Raw genomic sequence first — 26521 nt, 5'->3', positions numbered from 1 at the left:
GATAATTATTGCAAATAATCAACTGTGTTCCTCACAGATCTAACATCTGTCTGATGCAATGTCTGCTCACAAGCCACATAGTTAGTTTTGTTTTTATTTTTCCAGGTTTTAATTTCTGCTTGTGCGACCATCCTAGTATAATGCAGGCGAATGTCTCCCCAAAAGACATCACACATTTTGACCAGTTTTCATTGAACAATGGGGACACTGTTTCTGGAGAGACATGTTGCTGTTATATTATTTAAATGTAATGTCTTAGTGATGTAAGCACCACAAATAAAAATCTACCCCCATTGTGTTACGGTAGAATGCAGGCAGGATGTCTCAAAAACCTGTGCAAGTAAAACCACACTAACTGCATGTTCACTGCCACTTCAGTAAGTGAGAAGCTATGTTACTTGTAATTTGAATGAATTTACCTTAAGATGAAATGTTATTCTTTCCAAAAGAAAGAAATATCTTAAATATTCGACATAAACAGTACAGAACCACAACATAAAAACACAAGTTTATCATAACTCCAAAGGTAATGCAGATGATGATAAAGTTCATGCTGAAGTCTTATCAGTTGAACATTTTGACCAGGTGAAATAGCATGGAATCATTTGGTTTTACATTTTACAACCTAGCTTTACATGTAAGTGAAGCAGCCCCATCTGGAGACTCTTTCTCTCCCAGAAATAAACAGCATTGCCCATTTGTTCTAATAGTTGAAAGTATAATTAAAGTTTATTACAACTTATGTCTTATATTTTGTATTTTTGGCCCAGCATCTTATTGTCAATATTAATGATTTACTCAAAAAGAGCAGTCAGAGGATCATACATGTTTGAAACCAGCCCCCCAGGTTAGGGAAACATTTGAAAGGGAAAACAAAGGCATTTGGTGACCTTATTACCAAACCACACTTAACAGAAAATTCCCCTGGCAACTTTTGCCAACTTATTTGCCAAATACATATGTATATATATATATATATATATATATATATATATGTATTTATTATATTTTGAGTGTACACTTTTGGTTCTGCCAACAAGTAAAGTTAATCTGATCATCTGAACACTTGTGTGTCATGTTTCTAGATCAGCTACATTTATCATAATAAAAGATGGCAAAAACTATCAAAACTATCAAATAAGACTCAAATTGTATTTTATCAGAAATATCCTGTCAAACAACTTAGGAGTAGCTCGTTAGTGATCACAGAAACATGAACTGGAAGACAGACATACCGGAATAAGGGGGGGGGGGGGGGGGGGGGGGATACATGCTGATGGTTCCTGTGAGAAAACCACCGTCACCGTCACAAGAAAAAAAGTCATCTACAGTGGCTGGAAACTCTCAAAAAAGGCTCATGTGGTCATATTGACTTGCAACTTGCAACCCTCTTTACGTTTGCTGCAGTGCACTCTAGTCAAAGGAAAGCTCTATTGTTACTTAACTGACAGCTACTGACAGCTACTGACAGCCGGTGGTCCCGTGAAAGGATGTGACATGTATATTATCAAATATAAAGACATTTTATCAATTTTGTTTAATGAGTTTTACAATTTTTAAAAATCTGTCCTTTCTGCAGGCTATTTCAGACAAACCAAAGCAGCTGTCTTGACCCCTGTTGGCTCTGTTTATGGCAATCAGGTTTCATTATTGTTTCTGCACTGCCTATAAGGTTAAAATCACCTGATTTAGCTATAATGTATTTGGTATAAATATCATAAACTGAATAATATGGGGCAGACAAGGGATCATTTCAGCCACTGACCACACTAAAGAATCATCAAAACATCAAATGAAACTAATTTTTACCCTTTAGACCTTCATCATCTGTCCAGAAACACAAAAACACTTCTCTTTTTGTACAGCTTGACACACTGAGTTACTTATGTTGCAGAGTTGTGTATGCATGAATCTCCACAATCGTATATATATTGTAGGGTGACAGACACAAGCTGTTACCACTTTGTTCAGACAATGACCAATATGGATTTGTAGCTGCAGCAAGAGATAAGGCGGTTATCACGTGTGTCCCAACATTTGTACAAATGTATTTTGTCCATCCATCATTTTCTCATTCTGATTACTGTGTATTTCATCAGCTTTTTCCTAATGTAAGTGATTTTGACTTTTAAAGTGAAATGAGAAGTGCAACCACACCAGTCTCAAAGTCTGCAGAGGAAGCGACTGCTGACGTTATTAGTTCCTGTTGGTTCATTCCTACACGGGTCACACATTGTGGTTTTGACATTTGGTGAGCGATCACAGCTTCACACAAAGGAAATACGAACTATTAAAAATAGTTATGGTTGATAACTCTCTTACATACCCAAGCGCACATTCAACCCTACACAGCCAATAGGGCAATCAGAAAAAAACTATTTCCACCAAACATGATGGTCATATAGGTACTGCCACTCAGATGTAAACCGCAAAGTATTTAGTTCCTGTGCTTTAAGTCAGAATGTGCAAAGGAACATGCTGTACTGAAATGATGTGAGTCGATGCACTCTACAGTCCCCAATAAGTAAAACCTATTAAATATTCACTGGGGGGATATATGAAATATTCAAGCCTGCTAAGTGCGGTCTGTCTTTCAGAATGAAAGTGGAGTTTATTAGAGGTGGCAATAAGTATACTGTGCCACTGCAAACTGCTGTGTGATTCCTAAATCCCCTGACAAGTCAACCAGAAAATGTCTTGTGACTTACATTTTTGATGTGTTGTAATGTGAATGAGTGGGTATAGACTCATTTTAGAGAAGTCACTCTTGCTGACCACTTGTGTTTAGTCTGCACCATATGCAGCAATAGATGGAAGTCCCTTCCACTAACCTTTATTGTCAAGGAAGACCCAAGTGTCTTTAAATAGCATGGACTGGTTTTAACAGATTTCAACAGAATTTAAAATTCAGTCTTTATTTCAAAGATTTAGAAATATGTTTGATGAAACATCAAGTAAAAATACATTATTACCATACACCAATTTTAAAATCTGACTTGAAGACAGTAAAAAACACCTCATGTTTAGACAAGACAAAGTTAGTTTATGTAGTATAGCACATTTCAACAACAAGGCCAATGCTTTACATGAAACATTAAGCATTAAGACAAAATGCAAAAGAAACACATTATAAAAGACATTTAAATACAATTAAAAATAGTTATTTAAGAGTTAATAGAATAGAAAATGAAAATAAGCTAAAATAGAATAAGACATAATAAAATACAAGAATAAACGTTACAGTGTAGTGTAAGAAATGAACAAGTATTTTATTTAAAAGTCTTCAGCCTTGAGTTTATTCCAGATATGTGATGCATAAAAACTGAAAGCTGCCTCTCCATGTTTAGTTTTGACTCTGAGAACAGAAAGCAGACCTGTCCCAGACGACCTGAGAGATGTAGATGGTTCATAACGTAGCATTAGATCAGAAATGTATTTTGGCCTTAAACCATTCAGTGCTTTATAAACCAACAACAGTATTTTAAAATCAATTCCTTGACAAACAGGAAGCCAGTGTAAAGATCTGAGAACTGGAGTGATGTGATCCAGTAAAGACACTGTTACAGTCGTCCAGTTTACAGAAGATAAATGCATGGACAGTTTTTTCCAAATCCTGCTGTGACACAAGTCCTTTAATCCTTGATATATTCTTCAGGTGATAGTAGGCTGACTTTGTAATTGTCTTGTAATTGGCAATATGGCTGTTTTTCTGGCTTGGTTTGTGGTTTTTAACATTACCGATTGAACCTGAGTGCTGACTTTTAATCGTTCTTTCTTGGCTCCAAAAACAATTCAGTTTTGTCTGTTTCGTTAAAGAAAATTCTGGCACATCCAATCATTGATTTGTTCAATGCCCTTACTCAGTGCTTGTAGTGGACCATAGTCCCCTGGTTATATAGTTTTGTAAATTTGTGTGTCATCTACATAATTATGGTAACATATTTTGTTGTTTTCCATAATCTGAGCCAGTGGAAGCATGTAGATGTTGAGCAGAGAAGGCCCCAGAATGGAGCCCTGAGGAACTCTGCATGTCATTTTTGTCCTCTCAGGTGCGTGGTTACATATAGACGCAAAGTTGTCCCTGTCCTTTAAAGGACCAGTGTGTAAGATTTAGTGTGACCAAGTGGTGAGGTTGCAGATTGTAACTAGATAAATACCCTTTACCCTACCCTTCCAAGGAGAAACTACGGTGGCTGCGAAACTTATGAAAAACACAAAAGGCCCTCTTTAGAGCCAGTGTTTGGTTTGTCCATTCTGGGCTACTGTAGAAACAAGGCGGTGCAACATAACGAGCTCCATGGAAGAGGACCCGCTGCCTATGTAGCTATAAAGGGCTCATTCTAAGGTAACGAAAATACAATTGTATTTTGTATTATTATACACTAATTAAAACACATTTATGAATATTATATTCCATTTTTGTCAAATCCATTCTGCTAGAGCCACTAAATTCTACACACTGGTCCTTGAAGTAGGATTCAAACCAGTTTAGCACTGTACCAGAAAGTCCCACTCAGTTTTCCAGTCTAGTAATATGTTGTGGTCGACTGTGTGAAATGCGGCACTGAGATCCAGTAATATTAAGACTGAAATTCTACCACTGTCTGTGTTTATGTTGATGTCATTGAAGACCTAAACAAGATCACCTGAGAGAAGAGACATGTTGACAATTTGTAGAAGATCTGAGGCCATGCAATTAGAAACATTTTTGAAAAAGCCTGTTGGCAGAATATCAAGGCCGCAGCAGGAGGTTTTCAGACATTGTATAATGTCCTCCAATTTTTTGTGGTTGATCAGATAAAACTCATGGTATTTGGGGTGATTTAAAGTGAAAACAGGGACAACACATACCCTGTACCTGATATGGAGACACTGACTGCTTGTCTAATTTTCTGAATTTTGTCAGAGAAGAAGGAGGCAAATTCATTGCAGGCCCTGGTGGCTGCTGACAAAGAAGGGTTTGTTAGCCTGTCGACAGTTGCAAACAAGGCACATGCATTATTATCATTTTTGGCGATAATGTTTAACTATGTATCTCCAAATGTGATGATTTTAAAGATAAGTTGAAGGTTAATATGCGCCTACACCCTCATAGCTTTCAAAATGCACCCATATTACAAAGAAAGAAAATAAAATATGCTTATTTGTTTGTGTATTTATTTTTGTAGTTTGGGGGAAGTTGACCTTTTGGAGATACATGATTTTCACAAAACAGAAACCTGCTTGGATAAGTAATGTGGCAATATAACACTTTCATCTAGTGTCAGTTAACATCTTTTTAACAGTCACATGTTTTCTAATGCACTTCATTGCAAAATGGCATAGTGCGATTTACAGGACAAGTATGTCAGTATTTTCACTAGAAGATGACTATGCACTTTTATTTTCATTTTATTTTGTTCCTTCTTAGAATAAATGAAGAGGAAAAGAGAAGGACATTAAAAATGGAGAAGGAAAGAATGACGTAAGATGGGATTTCAGTTTGCCATAGAAAAAAATGACGGAGAACACAAAACTGAAACTGACATTAAACCACTGCTTCTGCTGAAACCAAGCATTTACCTACAAGCCTGTGGCCTTGGAAGGGCATATTGTTCCAGATCAACTACAGAATATATATATATATATATATATATATATATATATATATATATATATATATATATATATATATATATATATATATATATATATATATATATATATATATATATATACACATATATAAAGAAAAGATATTCATGGAGCCCATCAGATAATGTTGATCATACTGATTTATTTACATTGCAAACGTGTCATTACAGTAGAAAACTACCACGCAACCACTGTGGAAAGAAATGAAATCATACTTCTCTTCATTTTTTTCCAGAGTACTCACACATTTGATTTGGTGCTATAAATGCTAAAGGTGTTAACCACTGATGCGCCCAAAATATGAACAGACCCCCAAGCTGCAAAGATCCCCTGCCCACACTTTGTCTGGCAAATACAAAATAAGTCACACATACAACATTTAAAACCAACTTGATTCAAATTTTCATCTCAAAACTATCACCAAGTATGTCAGGAAAACATTCAGTGCACTGACATGTCAAATGAGATAAACTTCAGAAGGTGTGAAATAATATACTGAAATAAAGGATTTTAACAAGTCATCATTCTATTTTCTTTCTTTATTTGGGGTTTTATTTTGTTGTTATTTTGTCTTTGATGAATTATTTGTATCATCCATGTGTCATTTTATGCAATTAATCCAACTCAGCTTTGTCAGTAGACAAAAAAGACATGAATACAAAAGTCTTACTTTCCACCATCACAAATGATTACACATTTACTGTATAATGTGTGCGTGTGTGTGTGTGTGTGTTTGTGTGGTCTGACTTTTGGGGACACATTTTCAGACTCAAGACCTGTTAATTGTGGACGTCTTGTCCAATTGGGGACAAAAGCTGTGTCCCAAATTGGTAAAAAGCTGTTTTTTGGGTCAGTGGTTAGGGTTAGGCAAATAGTGGTTATGGTTAGGGTTAGAGTAAGTCTCCAGGAAATTAATGTAAGTCTATGTAATGTTCCTAAAAGTGATCTAAATCTAGGCTTAAAACCAAAGGGGCCTGTGGTTTTACACTTGTTCTTATAACTTCCCCCAGTTATAAAAAATGTTTTGAGTCAGTCAATAGTTTTAAGAAGCTCTCAAAAACTCGTCTGTTTCATAATGGTAATGTGTAACTTTTATTGTTTTTATTGTTTGTATATCTGACTTCTGTGTTTGCCTTCTGTGTACTTTTATGGTTTGTATTGTGTTTTATGTTGATATTTCCTGTTTTTAACTTTCAATTTTTTGTCAATTGTTTGCATTGTACAGCACCTTGTAACTCTGGTTTTGAAAGGTGCTTTATAAATAAAGTTTTTATAAAATTTACTTATTTACTTACTAGGTATGTGTGTGTGTGTGTGTGTGTGTGTGTGTGTGTATGTGTTCTTTTTTTAAGTATTTTTGGGCATTGTATGCCTTTATTCATAAGAGACAGTGGAAAGGTTACAGAAAACAATGGGAACAATTTGATATAAAAGTTTTACTTTACATGGGTGTTTGCATGTACAGTATTTACCATTACAATGTCAAATCTGGTCAAATTATTAGTACTATATCTAGAGGAGGAGTAGAGTGGGATGATTGGGGGTTTTTTCTTACAGTTTTGAAGTTTCACTTTCCACTCGGAAAATTCCCCTGAACACAGGAAGGATGAGAGTATAAAAGATGACCCTCATCCTTTACTCCTCACAGTGCATCTGTCACCTAACCTTCTGTCTTTCACTCAAGCTACACTTATTACAACGTCTTTCTATCATCTTCACCACAAGGAACAAGATTTTTTTTCTAGCACCAGTGCCATTTTGACCAAAGAGGAAGCCAACAATGTCGAGCATCATTAAAGTGACACTGCTCCTGGCTGTCGTGGTCTGCATCTCTGCAACCCAAAGTAAGTTTTTATCCCTCCTTTTGTCATTTTGGATAGACAATATTACATAGACAACATTAGGTTTGTATTGTTGACAGACAAACAATGAGAGTACAAGAATAAAAAGTGTTTATTTTGGCTATGTTGGTAGCTATGAGCTGGAATTCTGCACAGTCTAAATGATTGTTGATTAAATTAATTTTTTTTTTCCCTTGTTTTCCTCTCTAGTGGAGGAAGGGCAGCATTGTCTGTGTCAACGTGTCAGGAATCAATTTCCCCCAAAATCTGAAATAAAAGACATCCAGATCTACCCAGCAACCCCCTTCTGTGACAAAGTGGAGATTGTGTAAGTATTTGAAAAATTCAGTTGATATAGAAGTGTAGCTCAAACAAAGCCCTACATTTATAAGGAACGACATGCCATATAAAATGTCACATAATTGTCTGACCTGAATGAAAGCACAGAGTTAGTTATAATTGTTCCAAAATATATTAGCAATAGAGAACAGCCACTGAAGTTACAAACAACAGGATTATTAACTCCTGCTCAAGACACTGTGACATCTAAGCAAGCACTGCCATGACTTTTGAAAGGAGATCTCTAAAAAAAAAAAAAAAATACAATCACGATACCAATGAGTCTGCCTGCATGACTCATCTGTTAGGTGTTGGTTCACTTGAACTCACTTCTACTTTCCATTTCAACAGTGTCACCATGAACAAGGGCCTTCGCTTTTGCCTGAACCCCAAGTTAAAAGCAGTGAAAAGACTCATGAATAACATCCTGTGAGTATACTTAACAATATCATCTTCAGCATAAACTTACCACGCACTCATGATATTGATATTTCTGTGAAACACTATTTTTGATAGAAATAATAGTGCTTAGTAACACAATGCTTTCTGCTCACTGTTGTAATGGGTCTAATGTGTATTCTTCTTGTGTTATTATGTGTGATCCAGAAAGCAGAAGTCTTCTACAACAAACAGACCAACTGAAGTCACTTCAACTCAGGTCACCGCCACCGTCTGACTGTCTCTTTAACTCCATGGATCAATAAGAGGCTCTGCTGACCTCTGACAAATGCACCTTCAACCAATGTAGAAATACAATGGATTAAATGTTATTTCTATTTATCTTCTATTTATACTGACACTGTATATCTATTCTATTGTATCTCCACCAGCTTGTTTAGATAAATAGATGTATTTGCTGTAAACCAAGTTTTTTGCATTTTTGTAATTTCGTTAATATATATAATAAAAGAAAAGAAAATCAAGGGAGCGTTGAGTAATTGTTTTCTGTTCCAAGTCTGTTTGTATCCTATATCAAGAGTGCTACCTTGTGGTCCAGGGCTGCTAATGCAAGAAATATACAGCATATGTGCCAGTTTACATATCCTCTGATCTCAAGCAGGCTTAGGTTGCCAAACATTAAATATCAGACCCTAAGGTGTCCTCTAGATGTGATTAATGTGTTGTACTAGTCATTACATGCGTCAGATATCAGAGGACACCAAAGCTCTGGGATCACAAGGTCAATATCCTGCCACCACTCGTGTCCCCATTCAGCTCTGACGGGGGCGGCTCAGCTCAGTTGAGTCTCATAGGCTGTAATCCTCTACACCCATCACACACACACACACACACACACACACACAAACACACACACACACTGGCATTCAGTAATTCCCTGGAAACTCACCCCTAACCTTATAACCATAATCACATGAACCCCAACCCCTACCCAATAACTTTAACCAATGGGAACCAGCTTTTTGTCTACAATGTGATGTCATGTGTGAACAGGTTTTTGTCCCCATAAAGTGAGTGACACATATATATTAAGCTGGGCACAATTATATATATATCACATATAAAAGACTATTTCAATTCTTACCCACATTTAATAGAAAACCTATTATTAACCTATTAAAACCTATTATTATCAATCTCAATTTTGAAATACAACAGCATTGCATGTTTTCCTCACGCTTGTTGGTATTGCTGCCTATAAAACTACAATTAGGCAATCATTACACATAGCACTACACTTAACACCCAAACAGGCTGCAAGGCTTTTTAAGTTTCCCGTCATTACTTCTTCCGCCGGCTCCGCTGACGGAGAGGCGCGTTCCCGGGTGCTGCTGTTTACTCTCTACATGTCCAAAAGTCATGGATGACCAAACCGGTGAGCAAACATACAGTATTTGTTCGGTCAGTCTGTCAAATCGGCGCGACTGTGACAGAAAAATCACTGCCGCTGCGGAATAACTTCGACAGGAGAGGAGATATTGAGGTGGGTGTTTAATATTCTGCAGCATGCATGACAAGCTGTTGTCCTTAAACGCTGCCAATGACTGTATATTTCAAAAGACACCGGCTATAATTAAATTTAATGCATGCAGAGATTTTGGAACATACCAGTCAAGATACGGTTTAATAATTTTCATAGTCTCTCGGAAAATACTCCAAAATGCTTTTGTTTATAGGCTGTAATATTAGTTTACATGTAGACGTTATTCCCACACCCCCATGGCGTGACTTCGGTTCCTGTTTTTGCAAGTCACTGTATCTGGCTTCCCAGTGCTGACGTGAGCAGTGTTAGATATCAGCTGTCTGGAAAGTAGACTACAAATACCAACAAATATCTGCAAAAGGTGAATTCTGACAGAATTTCTGCCCATCAACAGTGATTTAACGTGGAGAAGATGCAGGTGGATTCCAGTGGAAAGTGAGCTCAGACCAGGCTGATTAGGAATACTGGTCACAGAAGTGGACAGGTTCACTATAACACAATAGCACTATAGAGAGGCTTTATCTGGTGTATAAACAAGGAACTAACTGCAGGACAAGTTCTACCATTTCCTTTATTCCAAAACTATAATTTCCTTGTGAGAAATAGTCTCATATGATTTATAGTTTGGCTGTTCTTTCATGGATGGACGTAGAGGCCGGTATGTGAGGCTGATTCTGACATAAACTGATATTAATGACACTGCCGGTAACTGAACTCTCTGCTTCTATTTGAGGCTGGTCAGAAACAGGACACCATGCGCTGTGCACAGTAAATACAAGTCCAGTCTTAGACGGTGTGTTTATTCTCTGACGTATTACATAATAAGAATATTAACGTGCATTTATTTATCAACTAGCCTGACCATTGTTGCATTACACACCTTGCTTCCACAGGACCAAGCCTCTCTATCAGCCTAATGATAAACATGTGTCGTGTCATGTGATGAAGTGTTCAGGTTTGGAGTCCAAAGCCAAGCGGAGTGGACCTTCGCACCGTCACCCTCCAAATTCTCCAGTGGTCAGCCCCTCTGATCTGGTGTCGAGATGGCCTCCAGACAGGGAGACATGCCAGGTAATGGGAGAAGGATACGATAAAATAGGCAAAAATTGTTTAATGCATGGTCTTCATTGGCAAAGTCATCGATATATTCACTACTGATTGATACATTTTCTACCTTGTGAAATGGGCTGGTGGTTTTGCAGAGTTATCAGAAATATTATACTTATGTAAAATACATTATGCCTCAGCGATAGAGTCTGGCACGTCACCCGGACTCTTCTCTGCCATGTCGGCTCCTATTGGAATGACCCGACGCAATATCAGCTATGACGAGCACATGGACGCCCCCATGAATTCACCACCTTCAGACTTGACTGTCAACATCTTTTGGAAGGATCCTGTCATCCCACAGCACAAGTTTAGGAACACTGCAGAGGTGCTTCCCTGTTTTTTTTTTTGTACTTTCCGACCCAATTTGTTATGGAGATATGAATTGAGAGTTACTTATACAGTTACTGAGAGTTACTTGAAGAAAATGTGCATGTGCATGCCTGTTCACATTTGATGTGCTTGTCTATTTGTTATGTAATTGGTTTGTGAGTTAATCCTAACAGTATAAACCTCTGCAACCAGGAAGGTGAGAGCGGTGTGAAGATGCCGACTTTTGAGGCAGCGTTGCCAGCCAAGTCCCCAGTGCCTGTGGTGAAAGCCAAAGCCACCTCTTTAATGAGCTCGCTTATGATCAGTAAGTCTACAAAACCAACTGAGTAACTTAATTGAAGAACATTCATTTGCATTTTGATAAATATGTGGACATGTAAGTTACAAAAAAACAGATAAACTAATGTCTTCACTACATGCCACAGAGTTATATAAGCTTCACCTCCTGGGATTTTCCCAATGGCTGTTGTCTTAGCTACTAAATATGGATGAACAAGCTGCAGCGTAATTTGCTATAATGGATCACAGTACATTAAAAGACTGATTAATTTAATTTCCACTGCTGACTGTATGTCCATCTTCACATAGAGCACACCCAGGAAAACCTCCAGAGGTTTGAGCACCAGGCAGGGCTGACTGACACTGGGTATTCACCTCACAAGGGCCTCTCTGCTGAGGAGACCCGCTTTCACCGACGGGCTGATGGCACACTGCCAGTGAGTATGAACATATATGAGGCCTTGATGTGGCCTCAAATAATAATGGAAAATTATCTCTGCACACCTGAATGTGCAATATGTGTCGTAGGGCAGTAAAACTCGAATACAATTTTAAAAACTTATGCACACTGTCTTGGTGCTGGTTTATTGGAAGGTTTTTGTGTAAACAAAAGATCTGATTTTCATCAGGTATACCTGTTCAGACATACCCGGTGAAGACTGTTAAGAGTGAAATGTCATTAAAAAAACAGCAGTAAGTGAGACTGTATGAGAGTTTTTTTCACTTTTATTAAAGTTTATTTGCCGTTAGTGGACTTTTGGCTAGATTCAGTTTAACAGATTCCAAGGTAGTGGAGAAATTTTGTTGAAAATGTTACAATGTAACACAAGCTCTGAAAATATGTTTTCGTGATCATAATGTGGTGCACAGAATGAACACTGAAAACAAGAATGTCTCCAGTATCAAAATATAACTGAACTGGCACACACAGAAAAAACTGTGTTAAATGTTGACCAGTTGTAATGATTAAACATTGTCCTCAATCTTCTGTACACGGATCCAGGTGGGAGCTTTAGCAAAAAGACTGTTTTAGAAAGGAACAGAAGAGGGCGCTGTGCATGCATCTTTGTGCTTGCACCTATGGCTTGCACACAGCACCTGAGAGAGTGTCCATGCACAAAGGTTGTGTTTTATTTTCTGTCTAGATTTGTCCAGTTTCACTGCCCACTACAGCCCATCAACCATGCTCACGTTTCACCTGCTATGAATTGATCGGTCCAACTTGTGATGCTGAACAAACAAGAGCAGAAGAGCACATTTTCAGGGAAATATTCCTTCTTAAACATTATGGTGTCTTACAATGAGCAAGTATTATTGCGAGAAATATTGTTGTAATTGCAGGCCGGACACGGAAGAATATCTTGGTAAACAAATTACGTAATCAGCCCTGTGCTGCTCCCATAGACTGGAGCTATATCAGCAGTGTTGCCAGGCAACGCCTTTAAATGAATCGAGCCCCCTTATTTTCTCAGATGGACCAATCACGGAGCTCCTAACAAAAAGGGACGGTTTGGAGGCCTACTGCGATCTGTGTACAGTTGTGTCGCTTGTGTTTTCGAGAAATAATCCTCCCTTACACTTGTTAAAACAGCTAATTATGGACAAAATGAAGAAACATGACGGACTGGAACGTCAAAGAAATCCTTTTATAAAAAGGTATGTGAAGAAGTTATTAACGCTGCGTGTTAACTTGCATTCTGCGGCCGGTTAACAGGCCGTTAGCACAGCAACCTTGTTGGCTAGCTAGTAGAGCTGACTTTCAAGCTAACTCGAGTAAACAAATGTCTTTATAAATCTAACCGGCAATTATTAGCCTTGAGTCAACGTAAGATAGGTTGCAGTGGAGCTCATAACTTAGTCAGAATCAAAGAGATTAACGTTAACGTTACTTACACAGTAGCGTTAATGCTTATTGTGTAGCTTGAGGTTGTTATGTGGCAGTCACCGTTAGCACCTAGCTGCTAACTAACGGTACACGAAGCTACATTTAACGGCAATCTTGAAAATGAATTCATCACAGACCTTCAATGTCCGTGGAAGATTTCATTATTTATACATTGCCGAGGTGACCTATTAATGGTTATGCCCGTTGTGTCCTGATTTAAGTTAACCCTAGCCTCCTGAGTGGATATAGCCCCAATTTATGCTCCTCATGTAGGTTAACTTGATGTTAATACATGAAGTTCAAACTGGGGTTATTCCACCTGTCTTGTCATGTAGGGGTTATTCAAAATAAGCTTCACGCTGTTTTCAGATGGTACCTCACATATTTTATCATTGCAAGATGATAAAAATTTCCCTCATGTACAAATACATGAGAGGCACTGGGGCTAGTGTGCAACACATTTTTTACACTGGTGTACAAATAAGAAGGCAATATTGAAATTTGACTTTTCCACTGCCCTAACCCTAATTTATAAATTCAGAACAACGTGTAACTACTAGAAAGGCTGTGTAGTTTGGCTGGGGTCCAGCAGGGTTGGGGCACTGATTAAATCTAAGAGGATATGACCCAGATAATACATAGGGGTTGCCCCCTGTTATTCATTTGCACAATGGCCACAGTCCTGAGCAGAATACTGGACCAAATATTCAAGGTGGATGTGAGTTTAGAAGGACGTCCAACATATGGATGGAAATATACCGACACTGAATGGAGACTGAACATTGCAGAAATCCTATCAGAGATTGTTACCAAAATAAACCTAGATGTTAAGGCAAGTATTGTTGGAACATGTATTTGGTTTGCTAGAATAATCAGAATCTGAAATTAGCTTTTGCACAGAAGAGGATTTGATAGAAAATCAGAGGGTATATGTTTAGACTGGTGGTCTTGCAGGTGCTGCAGATAGATCTGCAACCAGTTTTCTGAGTGAATTTCAAGCATTTGACATTCATTGCATTATTGGTTCTTAAATAGTACAGGTTTCTTGGTCAGTGGTTAATTTAGTTCTGACAGTAATATGAGTGATTTTGTTATATTTAACAGAATTTAATCATGAGGAGGTTCTCTCTCTTTTTCCACCCAAAACACAGGGTGACAGGTTATTGGTTCCTAAGATCTGTGACGCACTTTGTTGTTTATTTTTTTATCTGTAGCTCCAGAAAAACACTGTTGACCTTTTGTATTGTGTATTCAGGGAGTGTTTGCTCTTTAAGTGAGATCAATGCTACGTCTCTGACAAATCTGTCACAAACATGTGATGGTAGTCTAACATGGACATGGGATAAAAATAGCATCACAGGTCTGCTGTTTATACAAGATACATAAGTCTAGGGCTGCCACTAACAATTATTTTCATTCTAGAGTAATCTGCTGATTATTTTCTTGATAAATCTGTATGATATCCATATCTATAAAATCTGACTCGGCTTTGAACTGCAGACGTTATGGCATGCGTCTTAACCAGTAAGCTACCAGGCTGTGCCCTCAGTTTAAACTTTTTAATCTTTAAACTTGTAACAGCTCTTTCCCCCACATATTTTTTTTGTAAATTTTATATTATTAAGTTTTGTGCATATTTTGATTGTTATGCACCACAACACAAAGGTAAATTCCTTGTCTGTACAAACCTATTTGGCAATAAATCTGTTTCTGATTCTGAATCGTTAGTGATCGATTTTCTGTCAATCAACTAATGGTTGCAGCTCTACATAAGTCACAAATGAACAACCAGCCAACTGTGGTTATAGATATAAAAAGCCTTGTTTAATCACTTTGTAATATATACAGGCTGATTCTGGATCAGTGGAGGGCATTCTTTCATTGTTTGTTTGAATTTTTTTTTGTCTTTTCTCTCTGCAGAAGTTGAGAATGCCAAGCGGGGACTTCAAGGAGGACAGGCTTATAACATCAGCACAATCCACCCCGAGTGGCACCCCTTGTGTCACCCCCTCCGTTACACCCTCCGTCACACCCTCTGTTACACCCTCGGTCACCCCATCTGTCACCCCCTGTGTTAGTCCCCACTCATCACCGGCTCTTAGTCGCAGGTAGGCAACATGCAGCTGAAACATTTAGATCATATTCAGCTCATACTGTTATTTGATCTAAAATCTTGTATTTGTAATGGGTGGAAGTAGAGCCTATGTACAGTTGTTGTTGTTCACACTACATCCTGTAGCGAACTAACATGCTGCATTTCTGAATATGACATTCTGTTTTGCTCATACTAGGTGCCATATGGCATCTCCTTGCTCTTTTTTTTGCTTGTATGTTCATGTGATGCTCTATCTTGGCGTAAATACAGGAGCTGGTTCCAGCTGAGTCCTGTGCCATTTCTTGCAACCCCAGAACTCAGCCCCACCACAGACATGGGAGGAAACGAGGGAGGAGGAGGAGAGAGGTGGAACTTCTTTGGAACTCGCTCTCTGGTACAGAAGTCCCCCACTGACCCTGGCTCTGACACCAGCACAGGTGAGAGATTTATACTTGGTTGAACCCTGTGCCCCAGTGTTTTGTTTTTTCTCTGAATACAATAGTACTGGTAGCACTGGCACAGATGAACCCTGTTTGCAACTCAATAGCATGTGAAATCAGTGGGAATTTTCCAGTGTCAGGCTGGGACTACATTAAAGCCTCTATCTGTGATTCAAATGTAAACAAAAAGGTAACCCCACCACCAATTCAAGACTCACTGGGGGATTCTCCATCACTCCTAATAATTGGCAGGTGACTTTATATAAGAACTAACTCTAAAGAAACAATAATTGTAAGTCATGAAGAAATTACTGGAGTTAAGCAGGCCAATACTTTAAATTATGAACAGCTGAGAAATTCACAAAATGTTTTTCTATCCAAAACCCAAACTCTCCAATTATGTATGTGGACATATTTCAGATTTTTGTGGTTTTAAAAAAACTATCACTAGGGCCTTTCAATCATGACACTAAAACTTGATCACGAAAACTAGGGTTAGGTCATTAAAGCCATATTTTCTGTCCTCTCTCCTACAGGCTTCTCACTGCAGTCCTACTTCGGCCTGCAGAAGTCCTCCACCATGGATGGCACCAACACCCAAGTCAACCTCAAGGTGGAGGACCCTGCCAACTTCATGCCCCCTAAGATTGAAATCACAGGCATCGACGCCAAGCGGGTGTCGCCACGGCCACACAAACTCAAACCTCGGGACATGAATGTTTTAACACCTTCGGGCTTCTGAATCCAAACCAGCCGCGTACTGACACCTCTGTACCACATGCTCCGTAGTTTTCTCCTCCGTGTGGTTGCTCATTTTCTTTCCTGGCCTCCTCCATCCCCTCTGCCTCCCTGCACTGAGACAGAGGGGATGGAGGACCACTTATACTTTTAGCTCACCAACCCCAGAGACATTACCGCACTGTTACATCCCTCAGCGGACCCGACTCAGATGGATTGCAATCTTGTTGTACTTCACATCATCTCTTCCAACTAATTAGTCCAAATAAACCATCAAATCAAATAACTTGATTTGTTATCCCTAATGGTACTGCTTTGTATTGTTATTGTAGTTATGTCACGTAATGGGTGCACTGGCATGCATTGCCTTGTTGTCCTCGGTCCATTTTCAGTGATGTGGCACGAGATTGAAGTTGTTGAAATATCTCGTCAGTCCTTTGCTTAAGCTAATCCCTTTAGCATTGCCTCTCATACTAAAACTGACCAGCTATTTCGGTCCATAATGCTCTTTGGCCTGATTTGTATTTTTTTTTTTTTTTTTTTAATAAGCTCACAGTTTTGTAGTTGTGTGGTGCTTTTCTCTGTTAGCATGCAGAGTATAGTGAGGTATGACTGATATTGTGCCTAAACGTGCAGCGTGTTTGCTTTTTGCATTCGTGCCACTTTTTTATATATATATTATTTGGCATTTTATTTTACCTGACGAAAGAGTATGACTGCTGACCTGAAGTGATTTTTTTTTTTTTAATTATTATTATTTCAACCTAAGTATATTTCATATTATTCTGCTTTAAATCAACATTGTTCATTCTAAATAGTAGTTTGTATGTTGGGTTTCTCACATTTTTATATTGAATCACAATATGTTTCAATATGCTATAAGAATACAAAGCATTGAAGTGGTCATTTTCAATTTTGCATTTTTTTGTGTGTCACAATCCAAGAATCCCTGCTGTTTTGATTGAAAATGTTGATGAATTCCAGTAAATAATTGCACAAGGGAGATTTTCTCCTACATCTGTAAATAAATCTGATATTAACAAGCAAAAGTGGTTCTCAGGTTCATTTCTTCATGAAAACATAATGCAAATATAGGCAACATGAAAATGCACATTAAGCCTTTATTATTTACCCTTATTATTTTAAAGTTAACCATTTACTTTTAGTCAAGCACTGTAATTAACTACAAATTTGAGACACTTATACTTTACTTGACTTTCCGTTTCAGGCTACTTAATACTTGAAGGATAGGCTCACAATTTCCTCAGTCATAAAACAATTGTCAAGTGCCCACATGAACATTAAAATAGGTTTTGCTTGCCGTAATTGTTCATACTGACCATTAAAGGATCCCTTCCTAAAGAGCTTTTAATATAAGTGATGGGGGACAAAATCCACAGACCTTGTTCACTGCAGAAATGTAGTCAAATGACTCTGAAGATAATATGAGGCTTCAGTGGTCCTAATGAGTCAAATCAAGTGAATGTCTTCCAAAGTTATTTTAGAACAAAATTCCCTTTTTTATATCATCCTGCACTGCAGCTCAACAGGGAAACAAAGATGTAATTTGATACTAAAAAGACTTTGGAATATTTCCATTTGATTTGACTAACTGAAGCCTCGTATTATCCTCAGATAAATATTTGAATATATATCTGAGGATATATAGTCATCATTTACATTGAAAGCTCATTAGGTAGGGCTCTTCTGATGATCAGTACTAACAGGAAAAATGATGCAGCATTAAAAAAACTTGTTTCAGTGTTCATTTGTGCACCTGACTGTTGTTTGAAGACAGAATTAGAAAAATCATGAACTTATCCTTTAAACTCCACTACAAATCAGATGCAAATATTTTACTTTTTACTCCACGACATTTAAGTGACAGCTTTAGTCAATAGTTACCTCTCACATAGACTTAACAGTCCTTATATATCTTTAATACAAGTTTATAAGATATGATGCACTTTTATAGACTAAACTACACAACAGTATTAAACTTAGCTCCATGTCAACTATTTATTTTACTGAATTATGCTGCTGTTGTTGAACTGTTGCTTTTGATATTTTAAGTACATTTTGCTCTTAATACTCAAAGAACTACTTATGTGACATTTTCAGTGCAGACTTTTACATGTGATGGACTTCCTTCACCACTAGAACTAGACTGATGAAAACATTGTATTCATATTTAGTCAGTGTAAACCGTGCATCAAAGTAATAGTGATATCATTTTGGTAAATTAACAACCTCAAAAGTCTGGCACCAAATAAAAATTTCCACTACCATGCACTCAATACATGAAGCTGCCTGAAATTTGACCCCTGTGGTGATAACATGGAAAGATTTTAGACCAACCCTCAACTATACTTGTTGGCCAGAAGATGGCAGAATAAGCTCAGCATAGTTCATGGGAAAGGTCCTGTTCATTAGTTTGACTTTTATATTTTATTTGTTTAGTTGCTCAGACCTTCATCAGATTAGAATTAAGAACAGAAGTGTGTATACTGCAGTAAAATTATGTTTAAAGCAGCCATTACATCATTTTTGTTACACAAAGTAAAAAAGTGTGACGGATAATTGCTCACAGGAAATTAATTTCACCACACAAGCATAAAGGGCAAAAATGAGAAGAATCTGGAGGAGAGTATTACAGCGTCTCTGGCGACTAATCTATCGGGTCATCTGGTGTGTACACATTGATTTAATTAACTGTGTCTTACTGTTGTCTGAGAGAAAGATTTTATTGTACCAGAAATTTTAATGTCACCAACGATATCTGAATACTATTAAGAGCACAGCCTCCTCTCTTCACATCAAAGCAAACATCCAGGCAAGCAGACAATGAGCCAGCAGGGAGAAACAGTAGAGAACAGAGTCCTTCCCCGTGGGCACAGCCATGAACTGGAAGGGTTTATGGCCTCATTAAAGCTCTCAGCAGTTATTGTCTGATGTGTGTGTGTGTGTGTGTGTGTGTGTGTGCGTGTGTGTGTATGTGTGTGCATGGGAGGGTGAGTGGGTGTGTGGGTGGGTGGTTGGGTCTGTCATAAGCTACTTTCGGGGACAAATTTCAGATTTAAGACCAATAGATTGGGGACGGCTTGTCCAATTGGAGACAAAAGTCACTGATTTTTTGGTCAGTGGTTAAGGTGAGTTTCCAGGAAATGAATGTAAGCCTATGTAATGTCCCCAAAAGTGACCTAAGACAACATGTGCGTGTGTGTGATATGACTTCAGTCACTTTCAGGGACACACACCAGATTTAAGACCAGTTGATTTGGACAAAGTCTATATAAATACCCCAAAAGTGACTTAAGTTAACCTGAGCGGTGTGTGTGTGTGTGTGAGAGAGAGAGAGCAGCAGTGTCTGTGTGTGTGTGTGTGTGTGTGTGTGTGTGTGCGTGTGTGTGTCTTTGTGTGTGCATGATATGTGGTAGATTTATTACAGGATGTGCCTGTTGCTGTAATGTTGTTACTTATAGAAACACACTAGAATGCAGATACAAAACAGTTATACTGTATGTTGCCTTATTTTTAAAAGGATAAGTCAGCACTGCATCCTCCTTTCGATTTGGTCTTTTTGGGATACGGGTTTGAAAAAGTAGCACGGCCTTGACTTGAGGCACTTACATTCTCATCAACTTTAAACTTTAACTTTCATTTCTCCTAAAGGGAAAACACATTTACTTAATTACAGACTGCTGGGCGTCCACACGTCTGGTTTTCAGGTGGTGCTAGAGGAGTGAAGGGGAACATCAAATGAGACAGGCAAGTGCGGACAGAGAGCTGCCCATCAAAAGCTTGGAGGTGGACAGTTATTAGCGGCAAATAAAGGGATGGGTAGACAGACACAAGATGAAATGCAGAAAGATGGATGAAGAAAGCGCAGCCATGATTTGGTTTAAAAGTTTGGTAAAAAAAAATTAAAGCCAGATGAAGATATTTAGTCTTGGGTCACATTTCTATTACAGGCATGCAGCATTGCACATAAAAAAAAAATGGGCAGAGGTGTGTCAGTTCCACCAAACCAAAAACACTCTGCAATAAAGCTAGAGCAAGAGAAATAGTGGGTGGGAGAGTCTGGAAGGGAGAGAATCGGGGAAACAGAGAAACAGGAGCAAAGGGTGGAGTGCCCCGGCAGTCATGACATAATACAGATGGCTCTCTCTCTGGGTCTGACATGACGTGGTTGCGAAGCCCCGTCTTCTCCCCTCCCCACCCCCATCTCGGATCCCACACAGATCATGCAGCTCACACACAGATGTGCGATGGCAAGCAACACCCTGCCAACGTGACCGCGCACTAAAACAAACACTTGGGTCTCATTGTACAATCTAACACGATGCACTCACTTACTCATCTATATTTTGAATAATTAGTCTGGCTAAGTTCCTTCCTTAACAACCTCAAAACAACAAAAACCCACTCCACCTTAAGTCCTCACACCCATATGACACAATTTAGACTTGCCAGTCTGGCCAAACTACTATGATCCGGACACATATGTAGGAAAAAATGCTAGTAATGGTTTACAAGAAACCACATGTTTTTTGTTTTTTTGCAGATCAGTTTGCCTCAGTGATCCAGGTTTTTTGTGTACTAGTAATAATGTCTGGGAAAACAGTGTTAAAGTCTAAATGTGTATAAAGGTCATCTTTGAGGAAGAGTGTGTGAACTTTCATCTAATAGATGAAGGAGTGGTAGAAACACTTTATGTCAGGGTGACACCGAGATTGTGCAGGAAATCATTCCAGAAGCTGTTGAGTGTGTTCATTCAACTATTTTATAATAAATAGATATTTAGTAGCTATCGTCAAGTGGCAATAAACACTTTTAAAGGTGTGCATCTCTTTGGTGTCTTTGTGTAAACTGCTCATTTAATTATTATTACTATGCCTTGAAAAAAACACTAGAGACACTGAGATAATGTTATCTGTGAGTCATACGAGACTTACTGGAATTTCATCTCATTCAAATCTTCAAAGTATCCATAATATCTCTTATCTATTAAATTCAACCTGTTTGTGTAAACGTTACCAACCCCAGAGATGACTAATGTGCTGTTTTTCAGGGGCTATCTACAGCTGATGACAAAACTTAACGAGGGATTTGAGGGGGGTCCCTTTTGACGTGTGCTGCTGGGTGGGTTCGCTGTGTCGTAGTGTACATTCTACGCCATCTGACTCCAGAACCACATCTGGGTCTGATTCACAGTGAGCTGGCCCTGAGGTGAACCCACCAAGCTGAGAGGAGCTTGTTTGGGGGAGGAGGAGGAGGAGGAGGCCGGGGGGGTACAGGGACCCGAGCAGAGCTGATGGTTGTGTTCAGGTACTGTATCCTGTCAAAGCAAACGTCAGTCATGTCCACTACCTGGGAGGGTTACCATGTTACGGCTGTTGACACAGATGTAGGTCACACACAAATCAAATCAGTGTGCTTATGTTACGTAATAACAAACCGCTGTACCTCATAAATTCTGAAGACCTCTGTTGCTGTCCCTGAAGAGCCCCTGCAGAAAATGTCTGCATCTTTGTGCAGCTATGTAGGGATGGGCATACCTGCTGTCTTTATATATATATATACAGTATTTATAGTTTTCAGAAGTTAGTCAGTTTTTTTCATTAAAGTTTTAATGTTTTCTCATATATTAGCCAAAGTGTGTCTCTTTTGACCTGTTTTATAAATGCAAAATGTGTCAGTGAGGATTTCTCAGCTCTACCTGTTCGCCCACAGCTCTACATCTAGGGATTTCTTTCCTGCTGACACGAAACTATCAAGATCTAATCTGAAATTGTGAGTCTCTGTATGCTGCGGGCAGAACACTGTGTTACCATTCAATAACAAAATAACCCTCCCTGATCATGAAAACACACATCTAGCTCTGCACTCTTTGACATACCCAATTTTTGCATAACAGCAGTAAAATAAATGAATCATATACATTTTACATACATTTTTTTTGTATTTTTGTCTAATTTTTTCTTTGCTTGTCATATTTATTTATTTATGTATGTATGTATGTGAATGAGGTGGAGAGGAGTGACATATCCTTTCTCACATGAAATGCACTTTTTTGTTTTTGCTCTTTGTTGTTTTGTTTATTGTGCCTTTTTTTTTTTTTTGGACTGAACTGAAAAATCAATAGATACATTCAGCTAAAAGTGTTACCTGGTTTATGTAACCCAGTTTCCAGTCTCTTGCCATCAGGCTGTGTGTCTCTGTGGTGTTCATCAGGCATTCTCCTGCCATCCCCCACTGAGAGAGAGAGAGAGAGAGAGAGAAGCAGAAGTGTATTGTTGGGCCCTCCTGTACTGGCCCCCAGGCCCTAACGTGAAGCAGATGTGGAAGGGAGATCCCCTACGACAGGGTCTGAACAGTCAGCTGGAGGTGCTCAACTCACAAGAGCCACATCCGGCTGATGCACTCAGATCTTTAACATTTATTTCAAGCTGCCGGTATTTAATGCTTAAAGAGAAGATTCAGACACAAGAAAACTTTTAACACACACTGCGTGTCCGACTCTGCCCGTGTGAGTAAGCTTGAAAGCAAAATGTGGATGTGTTTGAGATGATTCATTTCTTGGCTACTATAAGGGATGAATTTAATACCCAAGCGACGTGTTGTGCAATTGACCAAAGTACATAATATTTCATAATCTTAATCATATAGTCCAGACTGCAATGCTTCTAATTAAATCTAGCCAGAGATTAGGGTGTCTCCATACAATTTATCTCTGTGACTTGGCTGTTAAGCTGCTTTTATCGTCATTCAAACAGATATTGGTTTATTATCATAAGTAATGTTTACATAAACTCTGAGTTAAGATCACAGTTCAAACATCTATCCATTTACAACCCTCAAATATTCAACGACTATTGCCAACATCATATTTTGTGCATATTCTACCTGCCACATGAAGCAATTAACATTTATTTTTTTATTGTGTTAGTATAGAAAAATTAATGGGTAGATTAATGTTTATTTGTTTTCTCGTCATGGTGGTTTCAGACGTTTTTGTCGTCTTTGAATGCTGTCATTCCTATGGGCTCACCCACAATTGGAGTCGTTTATGTGTCTATATCTGTTACTGCCCCTAATCTCATAATAACCTGGTATTCCATATAACAATGAGAGAGGATGAATCACTAATGCTATCTTTCCGAAACTCAGCAAATTAGAAAACATGTACATCTCAACCTGGCTCAAACGTATGTGACAAAAGAGGGAGACAGCACATAGTCTTAAAATAATGCTAAATGTTTTAATTAAGTTAATTAAATAAGCAATACAATAGGGTGTGTCTGTCAGTGAGTCAGTATGTATGCAATCTCTATGTGAGTGGTGAGGAGTGTGTGGGTGCATGTAAGTGAAACACAAAGGACAAACAAATGACAGTATCAGTCAGCAGGCCAGGGGAAGAGAGAGAGAGGATCTTGCAGATTTATAGGCTGAATCCAAATGTCACCCCTCCGGACCTGTGGCCTGAGGGGGGGACCGAAGTCTGCAAGGCTGTAAGTGCGATGAAGTCTGGACATTTGGATTCAGCCATAGCATCCTGCGCCCAGGCATCTCTGACAAGGTCTGAGCTTCACCCATCAACTTCCTGGAACAAAGGGAAAATTCACAGCCAACAAGGAAGGACAAGATAGGGCCAACCCTGAAACTGTCATAGATGTGAAAGGTTAAAAGCCTCAAAAGCAAATAGTGAAAATTAAATAAATGGTTGGAACGCCCTAAAACTCCTTGATAAGCTGTGAAACCTTGCAGTCTGCACATCATTTTATATCACCATAGCAATTAAGAAACCTTTGATCTTTGGGGTGGATCTCATTGGATAACAAAGTCATAGTGCAAACATGATTATACTTATTAATCCTTTAAGCCAGGAGAGGAATGCAGTTCTTTGGCTTCTGTCACTGGTTTTCACTCACGCACATCCTCAACACACCTAAACACATGTCAATATATAGTACAAATTAGGATTCTCACATGGAAAAGCGTAGTGATGTTGGATTGTGCTAAAAATGGGTTTAAACACAACTTCAGGACACTTCAAACACACAAATACATGTCAAGATACATGTCAGTGATAGATGTACTGCACCACTACAGTGTTAGTAGGTTTGAGTAGCATTTCCTCTATGCGGGTTTCCCCTTTTGGATGACTGGATGTGGGATATTTCAAAGCAAATATGGGATTATCTTTTTTCATACATTCACGATAGGCCACCCCCGTTCTTCTTCATCATGATCACATATGGGCCGATGTGGTTTGGACAAAGCGAGGTGAGGCGTGTGACTTGGCCAGACACTCAAACATTCCTCAAGCAAAGATGTGGATAGTAAGTGGACACGGTGTGGTCAGGGAGAGAACACAGTATGAAATGTGTGCTCACCCATTTCATACTTTTCTAATTCTGATTTTGTGCCACTTTTTTGTCATTTTTGTAGGTTTTCCTCCCTAAACACTGTGTCTCACACACACACACTCTCATGGCCTGTCTCCCTCTACCCACTCAATGTCTGTTGTTATTCATCCAACTGAGATACAGGCAGTGACTGTTTCTCCGACTCTGTTTTTTCCTCGCACTAACATCTTTCATATGTTTTTATATATGCTGTCTGTAGTTCAGATGTAGTTTTAATAGACAATTAAACCATAAATTATACAAGAATCTGAACTCCCTCAGTATCTGCCATGCAAATACACATGTTGGTGCATATAAACACATCAAAGTCAATCAGTTCCCATCATTCATTATTGCTTTAAATGTTGCCTTGACATCAGATCTGAGTTTTGGCAGGACTTTTGTGTGGGGAAAACTAGAGTGAGTAGGAGTAATCAAGGTGATAAGGTTGAAACATTACAGTATGTGCTTGACTTCAGTGCTGGAAGGCTGTTTTGGTTGGGCTTTTGATTTATTAACATGGCAATAGAAATTAAGTGCTAAGACAATACTGTGTATTATTGAATAACCTATTTAGTTTATTCATTTTTCATGTTTGACGTCACTCAGTTTCAGCTCAACTGTGCTCAGTCCAACTAGTTGTACCTCTTACCTGGGGCATCTATAAAATGTTTTGCTGGTATTACCTAATGAGGAGTAGTCCAGCTAACCAGGAAACTGAATTGAAATGTTCCAGAGTCCAGGAAATATTCATAGATGATAAGGAAACAACCTGTGTCAGGAAAGGAACACAAGGAGACTTGTCCAAGTCAATCAATTTCTATCATGCCTTATTGCTCTAAGTTGTGCTTGGCATCACATCATCATCAGTAGGAGTAGAGACATGTGACATATTCCTTTTCATTCCACACAGAGCACAACTCAAAGCCAATCCTGTGCCAAAGAGGATTTGGTAATCTCCCACTGTGTCTGCAGGTTCCTTGGAAAAGCAGGTTAACAGTAACATGAGCAATTGGGGGGGATAGGTTTTGACAAGAGAGTTCTGACATTATTTCCTTTGAGTGAATGTACGTCACTCTTCAACAGGGTAGATCAGCTCCTTCTTAGACAGGTATGCATAAAGTGATTGATTAGTTCGTTCAAAAAGGAATGAGGAGATGGTTAAGTAATGATTAATTAAAATGACAAGTATTTCCTGAATAACACTGAATGAAGGACTGATAATGTGACCTCAACCCTCTCACTTCAAACATGAGTATGCATCTGACTCTGTTTGGAGCCCCTTTCCTTGTACTTTCTTCCGGGTGCCTCTCAAAGTTCAACACTTCATCCTTACTGCGGGAAGTGAAAACAGGCAAAGTAAAAGGTTGCCAGAAATGTAGTCACCTGGATCTGTATAGTTTAAATGTATTGACCAACAGCACCAATGAATCAGAGAGGACCAATCGGACGCCCAGTGAATTCAGCATATTACAGAAAA

General features: G+C 38.6%; 2 protein-coding genes across 2 annotated transcripts; both read left to right on the top strand.

Moving 5' to 3' along the window:
• The first annotated feature begins 7293 nt into the window (after positions 1-7293).
• On the top strand, positions 7294-8676 carry LOC121902213 (C-X-C motif chemokine 10-like). The gene is made up of 4 exons (XM_042419471.1): positions 7294-7478; positions 7686-7803; positions 8166-8243; positions 8421-8676. Exons 1-4 carry the CDS (start codon positions 7415-7417, stop codon positions 8488-8490), a joined length of 330 nt encoding a protein of 109 aa, XP_042275405.1. The 5' UTR covers positions 7294-7414; the 3' UTR covers positions 8491-8676.
• A 942-nt stretch (positions 8677-9618) lies between these two features.
• Positions 9619-17546, top strand: LOC121902541 (putative monooxygenase p33MONOX). The gene is made up of 8 exons (XM_042419892.1): positions 9619-9756; positions 10705-10827; positions 11004-11191; positions 11389-11500; positions 11785-11912; positions 15281-15468; positions 15726-15892; positions 16432-17546. The coding sequence occupies exons 2-8, from the start codon at positions 10800-10802 to the stop codon at positions 16635-16637; spliced, it is 1017 nt and encodes a 338-aa protein (XP_042275826.1). The 5' UTR covers positions 9619-9756; positions 10705-10799; the 3' UTR covers positions 16638-17546.
• The last annotated feature ends 8975 nt before the right edge of the window (positions 17547-26521 follow it).

Source organism: Thunnus maccoyii, chromosome 8, assembly GCF_910596095.1.
Source record: "Thunnus maccoyii chromosome 8, fThuMac1.1, whole genome shotgun sequence".
NCBI classification, from domain to species: Eukaryota; Metazoa; Chordata; class Actinopteri; order Scombriformes; family Scombridae; genus Thunnus; species Thunnus maccoyii.
Note: the sequence above shows the minus strand (reverse complement) of the source record. Positions and strands in the feature narration are given on the sequence as shown.

Excerpts from the sequence above, each read along its gene's own strand:
- LOC121902213 (XM_042419471.1), top strand. The coding sequence starts at position 7,415 with ATGTCGAGCATCATTAAAGTGACACTGCTCCTGGCTGTCGTGGTCTGC. Across the intron at positions 7,479-7,685 it reads CTGCATCTCTGCAACCCAAA|TGGAGGAAGGGCAGCATTGT; the intron begins GTAAGTTTTTAT and ends TTTCCTCTCTAG. Across the intron at positions 8,244-8,420 it reads AGACTCATGAATAACATCCT|AAAGCAGAAGTCTTCTACAA; the intron begins GTGAGTATACTT and ends TGTGTGATCCAG.
- LOC121902541 (XM_042419892.1), top strand. The coding sequence starts at position 10,800 with ATGGCCTCCAGACAGGGAGACATGCCAG. Across the intron at positions 11,192-11,388 it reads AGTTTAGGAACACTGCAGAG|GAAGGTGAGAGCGGTGTGAA; the intron begins GTGCTTCCCTGT and ends CTCTGCAACCAG. Across the intron at positions 11,913-15,280 it reads GGGCTGATGGCACACTGCCA|AAGTTGAGAATGCCAAGCGG; the intron begins GTGAGTATGAAC and ends TTCTCTCTGCAG.